Source organism: Aythya ferina, assembly GCF_964211825.1.
Source record: "Aythya ferina genome assembly, chromosome: 3".
Lineage (NCBI taxonomy): Eukaryota > Metazoa > Chordata > Aves > Anseriformes > Anatidae > Aythya > Aythya ferina.
In genome coordinates this window covers 25,593,851-25,607,868 of record NC_140298.1, presented here as the reverse complement: position 1 = coordinate 25,607,868, position 14,018 = coordinate 25,593,851, and the positions used below count along the sequence as shown (strand labels likewise).

Here is a 14,018-nt window from a genome sequence, read left to right as displayed (position 1 = left end):
TTAGTTATCCTCAATGTAGTCAGACTGCTGACCTCGATGATCTTCGTAGGTCCCTTCCAATTGGAATAACTGTCATCCTATTCTGTCCTTCCATTGTGCATCTCAGAGTCTGGCTCCATCTCCTTGATAACCTATGCTATGCCATTAAGTAGAAGCTGACAGCAGTAAGATTTCCTTTTGGTGATCTCATCTCATTTCAACCCAGTTCTCAGCCTTTACTTTGTATGTCATTTTTTAGTCCCCAGACCATCGTCACGGTCCTCTGCTGGATTCACATTTGTACATCAATGTTTTCCTTTAAGTGAAGAGCTCAAAATTGTACCCAGTGCCAGTGAGGACGTAGCTGGATAGGACTGGTAATTACAGCTGTTGCATTTAAAGCATTTTTTTTTTTTCCCCGCAGGATGCACTGGATTAGAAGAGTTGATGGGGATTGACCCTTCTTTTGAAGTGTTCCAATCCAGCTTGTTTAGTCCCATGTCCAAAGGCCTGGAACGCAGTGTTCAGAGTAAAGCAGTAAATCAGCAGCTGAATCAGAATATTTCATTGTTCCTCATTCACCTGTCCCCCTACTTTATGCTTAAGCCAGCACAGAAGTGCCTTGAATGGCTTATTCACAGGTAATCCACTGAATATCATACATGTATAGATAAGGTTTCTAGAAATGCAAGAAATTTCTTTCCTTATAAGAATAATTTTTATAATTATACCACATCTTTCTGGAACAAAGGTTGAAAGGTTAAAATTATATATTTATATTTATAAAGCTATCAATTTGGGCTTAGATTTTATGGGGCTGTGCATTATATGTGCCAATTATATTTTGGTCTTTTGAGAAATTTCCCTGAAAATTTTCAGTATACCATGATGATCTGTATAAATATTTGTTTACCAGGATTTCACTAAATTTGTACAGCTCTAACCATCTTACAGAGGACCTAGAGAGGCTTTTCTGTAATATGTTTTGAGATAATGTGCTGTGTAAAATAGCAAACTGTCAATATAAACTGTGAACTGTAAAACATGCCCTTGTTTTATATCAAGAGCTAAGTAGCCTTATTACAAGGTAATGTAAGAAGGTGTGAAGAAAAAATGAACCAAGTATTTTCAATAAGTGCTCTCGTCCTTATATAAATTGACCTATCCAGATACAGAAAGTGTAATGTTTCATATCATGAAACAGTGAGTGGGCAGTTGCTGTTGATACATTTTAATCGTGATTTCTTTTTAATATATTGTACAGAAATTTGTACTACATTATTGTAGATTTTGATTTCATATTAACAGTCTGTACAAAAGAAACTAAAGTTCTAGTTTATGTCAACTAGGGACCTAAAATCATTGAGAGAGAGGTAAAAAATTGTTTCTTTCCTGTCTTCCTACATATGGCTAGTGGCCTTTTTTTGGATTCTGGATGGGAAGCGGACCATATGTCTGCCTCTGTGATAGTCTTCTCTGGTCTTGCTTAAAAGGAAGCAAACCAGGTGTTCTGAGAAGAACATGGCTGAGTCTTTGTTTTGACCTTCAAGTAAATTTTTAACTGTATGTATTTATTTGTTTCTATTTAGATTTCACATCCACCTCTACAATCAAGATAGTTTGATTGGTTGTGTTCTGCCATATCATGAGACTAAACTATTTGTGAGAGTTATTCAGCTTTTAAATATAAAAAGCCCAACTCATAAATGGCACTGGCTGGATCCAATACGGGTAAAGTACTTAAAAGATGCAAGTTGGGAGCAACATGAGGAACTTTATTAATAATATCCTGACTCTGTTAGTAGATCTCTGAATATGGTCCACCTGTTCGTGTGGTTGCTTGTAGGATTGTACAGAAATATCTAATTGCAAGAATGGAGCTTGAACTCCCACCTGTTGTTTCTGCTATCTTTCTTTAAATACAATGATAAAAAGCTTCAATCATAATTACTTTTGTTTTGACGAAGTTAGTGTGTGCTTTTAAGGTCTAAGTATTTGCAACTGCTAGGAAGTATGTCAATTACTAAAATATTTGTTTATTTGAATATACATTATACGTAATGCTATTCAGCATCTGTCTTAATGTAAAAATTCCAGAGAGGTGTATGGGTTTCTATTACTTATTTTCAATTTCAATGGTGTTAACCAATTGGTAGGCTTAATTTAAAGAGGTAAATGCTAATATTTACTTTGGGAGCTTTGCTTTATCCTAGAGTGTGCTAATTTTACTCTCTTTATCATGGAAAGAAACCTGGCGTCCCACTGGCAAGGGGTACTCTCATTACACACTGCTACAAAGACCTGGATTTCATGGATTTCATCTGTAGACTGGTGGCAAAATCAGTGAAGGTTGTTTTTTTCATTCTAGAACGTTAGTGTGTTGTCACTTGTTTGTTCCCATCTTTGTTTATGTACAGTATTATGCCATTTACTAATATTTTGATTCATATATCATATAGTAAAAGGACTCATTTACTGGCAAGCCATATGAACATGTCTTATTATTTACATAGATTACAATTTGTAAAAATTCAGGTGAGAAGTAGCAGAGAACCACTAAGCCAGGACAAAACAGTTTGGCACTACTGTATTACTTAAAGATACTGTGCTGTTTAAAAGTACTTCATTGTCTTAATTGCTTTTATAAACTCATTTGTCCTACTGGTTTGTAACTTTGAATTTTGATATCTCTTTTGGGGATTGTCATGGATGTTTTAAATGTATGATTTCAAATATTAATGAGAATTTAAAAGGGGAAGGGGACAGTAAACTGGCAAAGTTTTCTGCTGGGGGAGGTGATGCCTTTGGTTGCATCAACAGGAGTTAGTGGAACTTGCATGCTGGATTTCTGAGATCATACTCTTTTTTGGGAAACGATATGAGTGTTTCCACTTTTTCTGATATCTCAACAACTTCATCTTCTCTTATCCAGGTCTTCTCCGAGTTACCTGGCAACTCTGCTCAATTGAGAGTTCTTCTTGCATTTTATGCTTCCACCATTGTATCAGCTCTTGGAGCCGCAGAGAATATAACAGACAGCATAGTCTCCATGCTGCTCCCTTACATCCAAAAGGTACCTGAAGTTTTATTTTCCTACTTGTGTGATGAACTGTACTGTGTTCTGCCATCATGCTTTCTGCAGCTAACTGTTGGGAGGGTTTGAAGCGTTAGGCACATGAAGGTCCATGACTAATAATGCTTTCTCATGCCTTTAAAGAGCACTTTTAAGAACTTTATTTCCTGCTCTGCATGAAGAATGAAACTGTGAGAAATAGATACACAATTTGACTGAGCCTCTTTGGTTTAGAAACTTAGTGTGCTAAACAATGAGGAAATGGAGTTAGAGTAATCAACCTGCTTTAATATTACCTATTTGCGCCAGCATGTGGGATCGCTGCTCTGTTAAAAAGCAGAGAACTTAACACCTCGAGAAAAAGCTGGTGTAATTGCATGGATGTCAAGATGAAAATGATATGTATGTTAATTTACCTTTTTTTTTTTTTTTTTTTAAATTTGCATATGTCAAAATTACAACTTTTTCTGTTTTACTAGGGCTTGAAATCCTCTATACAGGACTACAGAGCTGCAACATACATGATAATCTGCCAGATGACAGTGAAAGTGACAGTGGAGATCTCCTTGGTGCATTCCTTGATGTTGCAGATAAGCAAAACGTTATCTAAAGTGCCCTCATTAGCCAGGGAAGGGGTAGCATGTTTGAACCTACTTCTACAAACTCAGGAAGGAGACAATCTTGGGAAAAAGTAAGTCTACATGAACTGAGTTTCCTCCTTTTAAAAGCTCAAGCTGCACTTTGATAGTATGAATGTTTTCATCCTTCTCATTAAAAGGAAACCTCCCTATCAGAATTGTTGATAGTGTGTCAAAGGGTTCAGAGGTTTATTTGGCTTGCTTTGAAAATTTTTGTGGCCGCTACAGCTGAGGAGTCTCAGTCGTACGAGTTTGTCATTTGGTCCCCCTCCTGCCACTTCCCTCAGTAAGGGATTGCTGTCCATGTGCAAAACTGAAGCCTGTCAGAAAGAGACTTCCTTGAAGGTGGGAGTCTTGGAAAAGAAATTAGCATAATAATTGTAGTGCAAATTTGGGGTTATTTAAAGAGCTTGGAAAAAAAGTAGTTTTGCCCCTTCCATGGAAGAACTTTTAAGTTCATATCATTTTACAGCTGAAGTGCTTCTATAGCACTACTGCTTTGGTCCTAGAAGTCTTGTATTCTTCTGGATGTCCATGTGGTATTTCATTTCTTTCAGTCTTGTTTGCCCTGCAACAGTTAGTGCTGTTGCATGCAGCTGAACATGGTGATTGGAATCCTGCATGCTACAAGGAGTTTGGTTGCTGGTAGAAAAATTAACATGGGTATTCCAGTAGAATAAGTCTCTGCTGGGATAAACACAGCAATTACCTTCCAGATATTTGGAAGCAGTCTTTGAAGAGGAAAACAGGTTAAAAACAAAGGTGCAGGAAGCTAAGAACAGGCATGCTTCTTGTATCATGCTGCATCCAGGCAGGTGGATATAAAGGGAGACAAGATGAGAGGAACTTATTAGTAGGAAGCAATTTACTTCTCTCTGAGGATCTCCTGTCATTAAGCTTGTACTTCTCTTCCCTTCTTTTCACTCTATGCAATGTGAGGATCTCTCTTCATGCAATCCATACAATTACTTTATCTCATACAACCAACTTCTCAAAAGCATAAAGATATTCACTGTGCCTTTGCAGCAGCTGTGCTCAGTGTGACTGGCAGCTCTGTTTTCTTCTTGGGCGTTAAATGCGCCAGTAAAACTGGCAACAAGAAAGTGGTATCCTTTCAGTCTTTGCAGCATTTACTTATATTGAGGCTGTTACCCAGTACTGAAAATTGAATCCTTAGGATATTTTGCAAGTATTGGTAACCCAGATGAGCTTACATTTGTTTTTTTTGTTCCTTTTTTTTCCCTGTCCTGTTGTGCAGGCCGTTTAATTATCTGTGCGACAACCCAGAACTGGTAACGCTTTTGCAAGGCCTTTCAGAAGGCTATGATATCTCTCCTCTTCTGCGTTACTTGTTGCCTCACCTTGTTTGCAGTATCATGAAATATGATGCAGGTAAGTTGGCACATATATTTAAAACTTTGAGTCTTATAGACAGAGAGCTATGCTAAATGTCTTAGCTGTGCTGTTTTCATTTTGTTTCTGCTCTTAAAACTGTACCAATACACATGAAGATGTGGTTGAGCTTCAGTGTGTGTTGCTTTTTGTTTTTCAGTGTTCTATGGAGGATGCTATTTTAGGCATTGTTATACCTATGTCACTTTGATTTAGATGTTGATTTTCAATATGCAGCAGTAACTTAATTTTGATATACTACATTTCTTACTCTTAGAGAAGTACTGTAATATTGCAAAGTCTGTGATTTGAGTCCATACATAAATCAATTTTAGGTAGATTACATGTAATGCATATGTAGTTTAAGTGGTAGAGATCTGTGTTTACCCAGTAAATTAAATGTGCCTGGAAATATTCGTGGATAACAAGGCTGACTGGTATGCAAGGTATGACTGGTATGTGTCTGTACCATCAAGTCTGCTTGTGCTGTGGACTGTTTTAACTGCCAAATCATGGTTGGGAAAGCTCTTTAGTTGAAAGCGTCGAGATTGACACCAAGGAGTGCTCTAGCAAGTTGCTGGCATAGGTTGTGGTAGCAGATCTGGAACACTCCATAGCATACTTGAGTTTATTGACAGCAATGCAGCCTTTGGCACTTCAGTGACGTTGGTGTAATGCATTGCTAGAAGCACACTGAGAGTGTATGTGAGTTATCAGTGAACATTGTTGTCTTCAAGTTGTGTGCTTGGCTCATCAGATGATGCTGCCTGTACCAGCTACTAGTTTTAGTCAGGATGGGGAGGTTATGTTCAAGCTATTGTTCATCTGCTATTATTACTCATTCTTCTTAGAGGAACAAGAAGAATCTGAGGAGAGAGATGATCATATTTACATCAGACATCTTGAAGCTATTCTTCAGAGTATACCACTGGAAAAAGATTTAGATCACCTATTGGCTTCGTGAGTTAACATAGATCTGTTTTTGTTTTTTCTGCAGTACTTCAGTCATTTCTGGTTTAATAACAATGAATTGCTGACAATCCTGACAATGCTGTTACCATTATATGAGCATCCCTTTTAGTGTCATGTTTATTTGGGTTTACAAATTAACTCCAAACTTAGGTATTGAAACTGAAATGTTCACTAATCCGAAAGAGTCACGATTTTAGCACTTGTGGGAATATTTATGGGACAGAGTGAAACATAAGGCCAGGAGCAAATCTGCAATAAGTAATGCATATTAATTCTATCCTGTTCAGCAGTATGTTTTATAACATTTATGAAAACTGGTTTGACCTAAAAATGGTGGCTTTTTCTTTTATTTGTAATTTTAGCAAATTTCTTGAAGGGTTTATCTCCTATGGTTCAGAGATTGAATCTAATCCCACCAAAATGGATGCAATCAGTCAAAAGCTGCTTCCTCTTATCAGACTTCTTGAGAGAAAGTAAGTTCCATTTTCCTATGACATATATACAGCCTGTAGGCTGATAAGGTCAGCTATGATCTTGGTTTATTGCGTGTCATAACCACAATAATCTTGCTGAAAAAATACAGTAGAAGTAACTGACTCTTAATTTTTGTCTAAATTTTATTTTGCTGATCTAACTTTGTTTTGTCAACACTGTCATACCTGGGCACAGGCCTACTGGCTTTGCATGGCTTCTTGCTGTTTGACGTTACCTTTTCTGCTCATTATTTACCCTAGTGGGCTGCATGTCATCTGAGTTAAGACATAAAGACTGATTGCCTTTGCAAAGCTTCTTAAAATAGCTGGTTCAGAAAAGTGCATTCAGCTTCCTTGTATTTCCTTGTATTTCTCTCGGAAATACTTGCTCTTCTATAATGCTCTGTGGAAAATGTTGGAGTTTTGTCTGTTGGCAGGTATCCTAAAGCATTAGATGCTGTGTTGGAGGAGCATCTGGAAGGTGCTACAGATCAGGCTGACCAAAACCTTTTTCATCAATTTATTTCTCTGTCACAAAGCTGTGGCAAATACAAGGTAGGTGGAAGCTTAATTCCTGATCCTAGTTCTTACCTGGTTATACTAACAGAAGGTTGATGTGCCAAAGGTCTGCTCACTGTTCCTTCCTCTCCCTCTACCTCCTCCACCTGCCCACCCCCTCCTCCCCCCCCCCCAAAAAAAAAAAAGCAAAAAAAAAAACACTTAAGTGCAATGATGAGTTGATCAAAAATGTGATAAAACCAGAAGCTATCAGATCTTTTAAGTTCATGTTTATTATGAGCAGTCACGGGTGTGAGTTTTTCTCATTATTAAAATTTACGCACTTCCACCTGCACCTGATTGCTCTTATGGTAACTTTTTTCCTTATGAACATGGCCAGTGCACAGAGTGTACTGTTTGATAACAATGTGGTGCTGCCCATCAAGGTCTGATCTTACTTAAAGAGCTTGTCAGTGCCATGCAAGTCTGTTTGGGGTAAGCTGACAAACATTAACAGAGTTAAGAGAAGGTTGTTGTGTTGTTTTTATGAATGCTTACAGTCAGTAAGGTGGAAGAATATAGTGTTCAGAGTTCTGCGCAGTTTCTGAAGAGTAAGTCAAACTCAGAGAAACAGAATAAGCACTAGCGCAACAAATTAGTTTAAGGATTTTTTGAGTTATTTTATATCACTAAGAGGTGGTTAGTATTGTGAGAGAGACTGAAATCACTTAGGAAAAGATGGTAACCTATATAATGAAGAACTTTGTGAATTTTTGTACTGATTTCCTGAAGGCATGGATTCTGTGACTGAGTAGCAAGTGGGTTAAGAGAGAAACAGAAAAAAGGCATGTAGAATGAAGCCATGTGACTTTCTTCTAGCCTTTAACGTTCAAAAGATAAGTGCAGGCAATTGTACTGGCAGGGGTACCTTTTTAACAGTTTCTATCTATGGTCTGTCACATTGACATTGTCACCAGAGCTTTCTCAGAATCCTTAGATAAGTGTAACGTTTTTCTAGGACGGAAAGGTATCTGTGCTTTACTGTACTTTTCAAGTCGTGTTCCAAAAACTGTCTGCCAAAGTGAGGAAGAACAAATTTGAAACTGTTATACAACATCTTTGTCCTGCTGTTGACACTTTTTTGGTCAAGGTTTCTCATCTGAAAAAATGCTGAAAGAATCTCTTCCAGTACCCTGACATATACTTAAAGTATTTTTAACATGTGGTGAGTGACTCTGAAATCTGTATTTCAGTTTCTGGAAGACTCTGATACCTCCCTTCTGCTTAGTTTGAATCATCCTCAGCCAGCTGTGCGAGTCCTGGCTCTTCAGCATTTGAAAGATGTTATCAAAACATCAAAGGTTTGTGTCCTGAATCTCTCACTTACAGAATGTACTTAGCGTATGAAATCTTCTAAAAGTTGTTTGACAGAAATATCAGTTGAAGATAAGTGATACGTAAAACTATTCAGAAATGTCATTCTGACAGTTTTTCATGGTGATTTCAGGAGGTTCCTGTCAGCATTGCAGCATTGTCCCTTGTTCTGGAGTCTGGATGTAGTTCTTTTTTACTAAGCTGCTTGTAGACTAAAACCAAATCTAGGTTAATGGTTATTTTTATTTTTACTTTTATTGTTGAAAGTTAGACTGTTATTATTGTGGTTCAATTTCAATAATTTTACCACTTGCACTAGGATTCAAATATATCATTATAGCCTATAAATTGTGCTAAAACCCTTTTTTTTTTTTTTTTTTTGTTCCGTTTCTTTTTTCTCTGATTTTCTTCAGGAAGGCTTTGATCAGTCTTTCATAGAAGAATCAATTTTTGAGCGCCTCAAGGATGACAACAGAGATGTTGTGATGTCTGCTTTCAGTGCTTTGGAGGTAGGTGTATTTCTTTTGATAAGTCAGGTGAGGTTTTTATCTGGTTCTGAATATGTGTCTGGAATGTATTCTTTTTAATTGCTTTTCTATTTATCTCTTTGGTATATAGCTTTTGTCCTTTATTGTTCTTCTTGTACTCCTCTCTTTGTTGTATGGTTTTGTTGGCTTTTGTCCTTTAACAGGATGAAGTAGCACAAATTAGGAGGCTATTGTTTACCTGTCACAGGTACCCCTCTACTGCAACTTTCTGTTTCCTCATCTTTCCCAAAGTGTCTGTAGTTAGCCTGATTTTATTTATATGTTGTTTAGTAGATACTAAAGCATATTTTAAGCTTTGATTATAAAGTGTGCCTTCTGATTATCCTGTATATATCTCTGTAAAAATGATAGCCATGTCATCTGCCTTTTGTGTGGAAAATGGTGCAATGACAAGTCATTACACTAGTGAGAAGTGCTCAGCTGAGTTTTTCCATATGGGAGTCATTTGATCAGTTCATAGTAGCCAAGTTCTAAACGCCAGCTCGGGTTTATTGGATGGGACTCTGGTATGCATTGTACTGATTGTTTCCAACTAGGGTAACAGTCTGTCTTCATTGCTTCTGCTAGTAGTAGTGGAGAATATTATTAGCAGTAATATAATTGGTCTTGTGTGTTCATTCATTCTCAATCACTAAAAGATAGCAATCGAAGCATTTGAGTGATTATCTTTAAACTTCAGTGTCTTTTGTTGATGTGCCTTTTATTTTTGTAATACAGATGCTGCATAAAGTGAAAGCAATTGTTACTCAATTACCAAGTGTTTTGCTTTTTGTGTGTTTATCAATTTTACAAAGTATTTCTGCATTCAATAAATTCTTTGTACATTAGATTTCAAGGGAGCACGCTGGGCAGTCTTATAACATTTGTTTACCCCAATGATATTTTTATTGTGTAATCATCAACAAAATGATGATTATTTAGTTATTATTAAGAGTTCAATTAGTGTTGTTTGATCCATGTTTCTTCTTGATATAATAAATACATTTTCCACTGTGAAGAGTAATTTATTTTTTTTATCTTATTATACTTACATTTCTCTCTCTTGATTACTTTCCAGATTTTCAGGAAACAAGTCAATCCAGAAGTGGTGGTATCAAGTCTTTTGAATATTTTCCAGAGAGCTGATCTTTCAAAGGATGGAAAGTGGTATGTTTCTGTCTTTTTTTTCAGACTACTTTTTCTCTGCATAAATGAAATTCAAAAGTAACTCCCAATAATATTTTAAAAACTGTTTTTTCACTTTAAATACTTTTTCTTAGGTTGTATATATATGCTGAGTTATAAGAGAAATTTTCATTATTTGTGTACCATTTCCAGTGAGTTCCCTATTTGTTCTCAATGCTACTTGAATTCTGGAGGGGAAAAAGTAAACCATGGAAAATGGAGAAAAAAACAAAGACATGTAGCAGACATGCTAGAGCAATGATTTATCAAGATCACTTTTTTTCTTTTTTAGGTACAAGGTTCTGGAGCGAGCAGTAGAGATTTTAGTCAAAGAGGAGATTTTGAAAGAGAAAAAGGAACTACTGGATGAAGTGGTAATGCAGTTGTTACCATTTATGGTAATCACTAATGCCAATTCAAAATCTTCAGAATGGAAAATGGCCATTTGTCTGTCAGAATCTGATCTCTGCTCCTTACACCCTTTACTGAAAGGCTGGCCAGAAGGTAATGTATTAATTGTACCTAATTTGATGACAATAAGTTATGACAATGTAGCACTTCATGCTTACTGAACCTTAACAGTAATTGAGAGAGTGGCTGTCATTAATAAGCTACTATACTAAGAGCGCAAATAAAATTGTTTAAAAAGCTCTTTGAAAGAATAAAGTTGTATAGTATTTTACCGACTGTTTATAAATATTACTGAGCAGCCAGTGAGATTTGTATACCTGTGTTCTCTGATTTACTCTTTTTTTTTTTTTTTTTTTTCCATTGGAATAGCTCTTCAAGCAGCAATTAAATCTAGCAAGCCTGCAGAACTGATTGGAGCAATCAACAAGGAAATGATTTTGTTGTTTTCTAAAAACATGACTTCAGGGGACCCTTCCCTATTATTGCAAACAGTATGTGCTCCACGTTTCTCTAACCTTAATTTCCAAGTGGTAATTAGTAGAAAAGATGTTGAACTTCATATGTGTTGTTCATAGTATTATTATGTCATTACCAAGCTGCTACGGAAAGTATGCATATTGCATCTAAGAAAAAAAAAAACAGTACAAGAGAGATAAAAGACATTTCTGTTTTAATATAAGGAAAAGAAGAAGTGAAGCCATTACCTATTTGTAGAAATTATTGGTGTAACCAAATTGCAGGAATTTTAGGTTTCCTGGAACAAAAAAAAATAAAATAAATAAAAGTACCTATGGATAGTTCATAGACACAGATGCGTGTGTGTTCCTAGGTTCCAAAGGGTACCATTATAGCAGACAGTAATGTGTTACCAATGATAGCAGGTAATAAGGATTTAATTAGACATGCAAATGAAACGCTATATAGTCATAGCTAAGTCTCACTATCTCACAGACTTTTTGTTGTTTTTCATGCCCTTCCATTTCCAAGGTTGATGATCTGATACTTGTTGCTGAAACAGAATCTGACAACGTGAAACAGAAAGTAACTGCTCATATAATTGGTTCCGTGCTTGTTCAGTGCTGCTGCGGTTCACAGATGAAGGAATGTTATTTTTCAGTGGCTATCAGAGTCTTCCGATTCTTGGATGAAAAAATACGAAATCTCAAATCTTGTCATCCTGCAGAGGTGAGATGTAAACAGTTAGGAGAGGGCAATTTCTTTGTAATGGAGAAATGTCTTCCATCAGAGGAACAGGCAGCTTACAAGCCTTGAGGAGGACTGAAAATCTTACCTTTGTTTCTTTTCAAAGCTGCGTAGTTGGCAACAGTAATCAAAGTTGCCGCTAAGAATTTCTCTTTTATTTTACCGCTTTGGTGAGTCTATGTTAAAAAAAAATTAAGAACTGCAGTGCTTTAGCCTAACACCCCACCAAGTAATTCAGTGTGTCAGTACTTTGAGCTTGGCACCAAGTTTGGGGCATTTTTGCCAGCTACCTTGTGGCATCATGTGTTATTGTTGAGCTTAGGAATGCCAAATTTTTCAGTTGTTGAGTAAAAAGTTTGGTGACTTGTTCAATATGGGAAAGAAGGACATACAGCTGAGTATAAAAAAGAGCTTATATTAATTTCAGCTTCATGCAAGTCTTTGGAACAATATTGAAAGTGTTGCTCCTTGGTATATTGCACAGCTCCATAGGCAGTTGTATTGACATTTGTTGGGAGATGACACAGGTACAAGGAGGAGCCATCAGGCAGGAATGATGTTCAGAAGAGTATTTCTGCATCTTTCTGCTTTTATTGTTTTGCTTTATTTTTAAGCATATTTCCCATATAGGTTTGTTGTTCTTATTGTTGTTTATTTATTTAACAATGTTAAGAGTTCGTTTTTTTTCTTGTGTAAGAAACCTAGGTGAGCAGGGCTGTATTTACTTGTGTGCACTTCCTTGCATACATCTGTAGCAATACATGGTAATTGGCTATTCTTACCTCAGATGATTCCATCAAAGGGTTTTTATTTATAAAAGTATCTGAAAGATATGGATTATGTTTCCCAAACAGAGCTAGATGAAAGGATGAAACTGAACGTCCACAGAATGCTCTAACTCTTCATCTCTTTGAAGAAATATTTTAGGTGGAATTTTATTGTACCCTTTTGTTACTTTGCTTATGTATACTCTTAATCATGGCTTTAAGAGCAATTATAAATTTTTAAACTGCAGATGCAAGTTTAAATGTAAAATGAGAATTGTAATTCACTTCATAATGATACCTGTTTTGAGGTTAGGAATGTAAAATCGCTGAACTTTAGTGCTAGATTCTGTCTTCAGTTGGATGAGATTATGACACTGTATGTTTCAATAAATTTTTGTTCACAGGAAACTCCCTCAAATTGGTCTATTGAAACAACACAGGGAAGTTTGGTGCCAATGGACTTGTTAACTGCATATATAGAAAAGCTCGATAATGACCAGACTGTTGATGCAGAGGAGTCTGCTATGTTTGTGTTTTTATTGAAAAGTTTTATTCATCACCTAAAACCTCCTCCATCCTTTCCAAAAGGTGGGTGTTAATGTTTTGAGTTTAATCTATTATACAACAATTTGAAGTTAAGGAAAGCGGGGAGTTTTTGTGTGTTGGTTTGCATGCTTTAGAGGTTTTTGGAAACAAGCAAACCTTGCTGTCCTAATCTTCTTCCACTGTTGATATTGTGTGGAGATCTGTAAAGATGTCTTGTGACCGTGAAATCAGTAAAATGTATTGTCTTACTTCAAATAAAGGTGTTTATTTTCTTTTTGTTCCTGAAGTTTTTCATATGTATCCACTGTGACTGATTTATAACTTTTTTTTTCTTAGAACAAACTTGGTGGAATCCTGAATCTTTGAATCAAGATAGCCAAAACTACCTGCACCTCCTTTTGGGGCTATTTGACCTTCTTGTCTGTGGAGCTAGTGAGGGAGGCAATGTTGTTCAGTACAGAGCATTGATGAATCTCTTACTTAAGGTATTATTTTCATACTTATTTTCTTAATTATTGTTCTGAGTTACTATTCATCAAATGTTATGCAGAAATACAAAATTTTAGAGAAAGGTGAGAAAAACTGAGTATTGATCATGGAATACTGCTTGTGCCTCTGCTAGTGCTATGAGCAAACATGAGTTTAAGCTTCAACTGGTTAGTTGACCTTAACTGAATGTGGTAGGAAACTAGAGTAAAAATCAATAAATGTTGAGGCAAATCAATAAAAGTTGAGGCAAAGCTAGAGCTTCTGGTACTACCTGAGAGCAAAGCAAATGGTTACTCTGAAATTTGTTAGCTTTTAAGATTAAAAAATTAAAGAACTTCTGCAACACAGTGCATGTTTAGAAGGGAGATGAATGAAAAGATGGTAGGAGAGACTACAGAAAGTTTGTGGGATGAGGTTAGTGATGTCTTTAGTACTTTTAGTAATAATTTGCTTCTTTCACTTCTGAAGTACTGCTTACCTCTGATTTTGAG

The 14,018-nt window shown here is 36.3% G+C and overlaps 1 protein-coding gene across 1 annotated transcript in view; it reads left to right on the top strand.

Annotated features, from left to right (window-relative positions):
• HEATR1 (HEAT repeat containing 1) overlaps window positions 1-14,018 on the top strand; it is a 40,124-nt gene that overhangs the window by 2,002 nt on the left and 24,104 nt on the right. Inside the window, exons 3-19 of the mRNA XM_084514110.1 lie at window positions 404-620; window positions 1,569-1,710; window positions 2,227-2,328; window positions 2,912-3,052; window positions 3,532-3,743; window positions 4,949-5,082; window positions 5,934-6,042; window positions 6,417-6,527; window positions 6,965-7,082; window positions 8,279-8,386; window positions 8,813-8,908; window positions 10,005-10,093; window positions 10,404-10,615; window positions 10,892-11,013; window positions 11,510-11,707; window positions 12,897-13,080; window positions 13,375-13,523. Coding sequence (XP_084370236.1) covers window positions 404-620; window positions 1,569-1,710; window positions 2,227-2,328; window positions 2,912-3,052; window positions 3,532-3,743; window positions 4,949-5,082; window positions 5,934-6,042; window positions 6,417-6,527; window positions 6,965-7,082; window positions 8,279-8,386; window positions 8,813-8,908; window positions 10,005-10,093; window positions 10,404-10,615; window positions 10,892-11,013; window positions 11,510-11,707; window positions 12,897-13,080; window positions 13,375-13,523 — 2,444 coding nt within the window. The remainder of the gene's footprint in view (window positions 1-403; window positions 621-1,568; window positions 1,711-2,226; window positions 2,329-2,911; window positions 3,053-3,531; window positions 3,744-4,948; window positions 5,083-5,933; window positions 6,043-6,416; window positions 6,528-6,964; window positions 7,083-8,278; window positions 8,387-8,812; window positions 8,909-10,004; window positions 10,094-10,403; window positions 10,616-10,891; window positions 11,014-11,509; window positions 11,708-12,896; window positions 13,081-13,374; window positions 13,524-14,018) is intronic.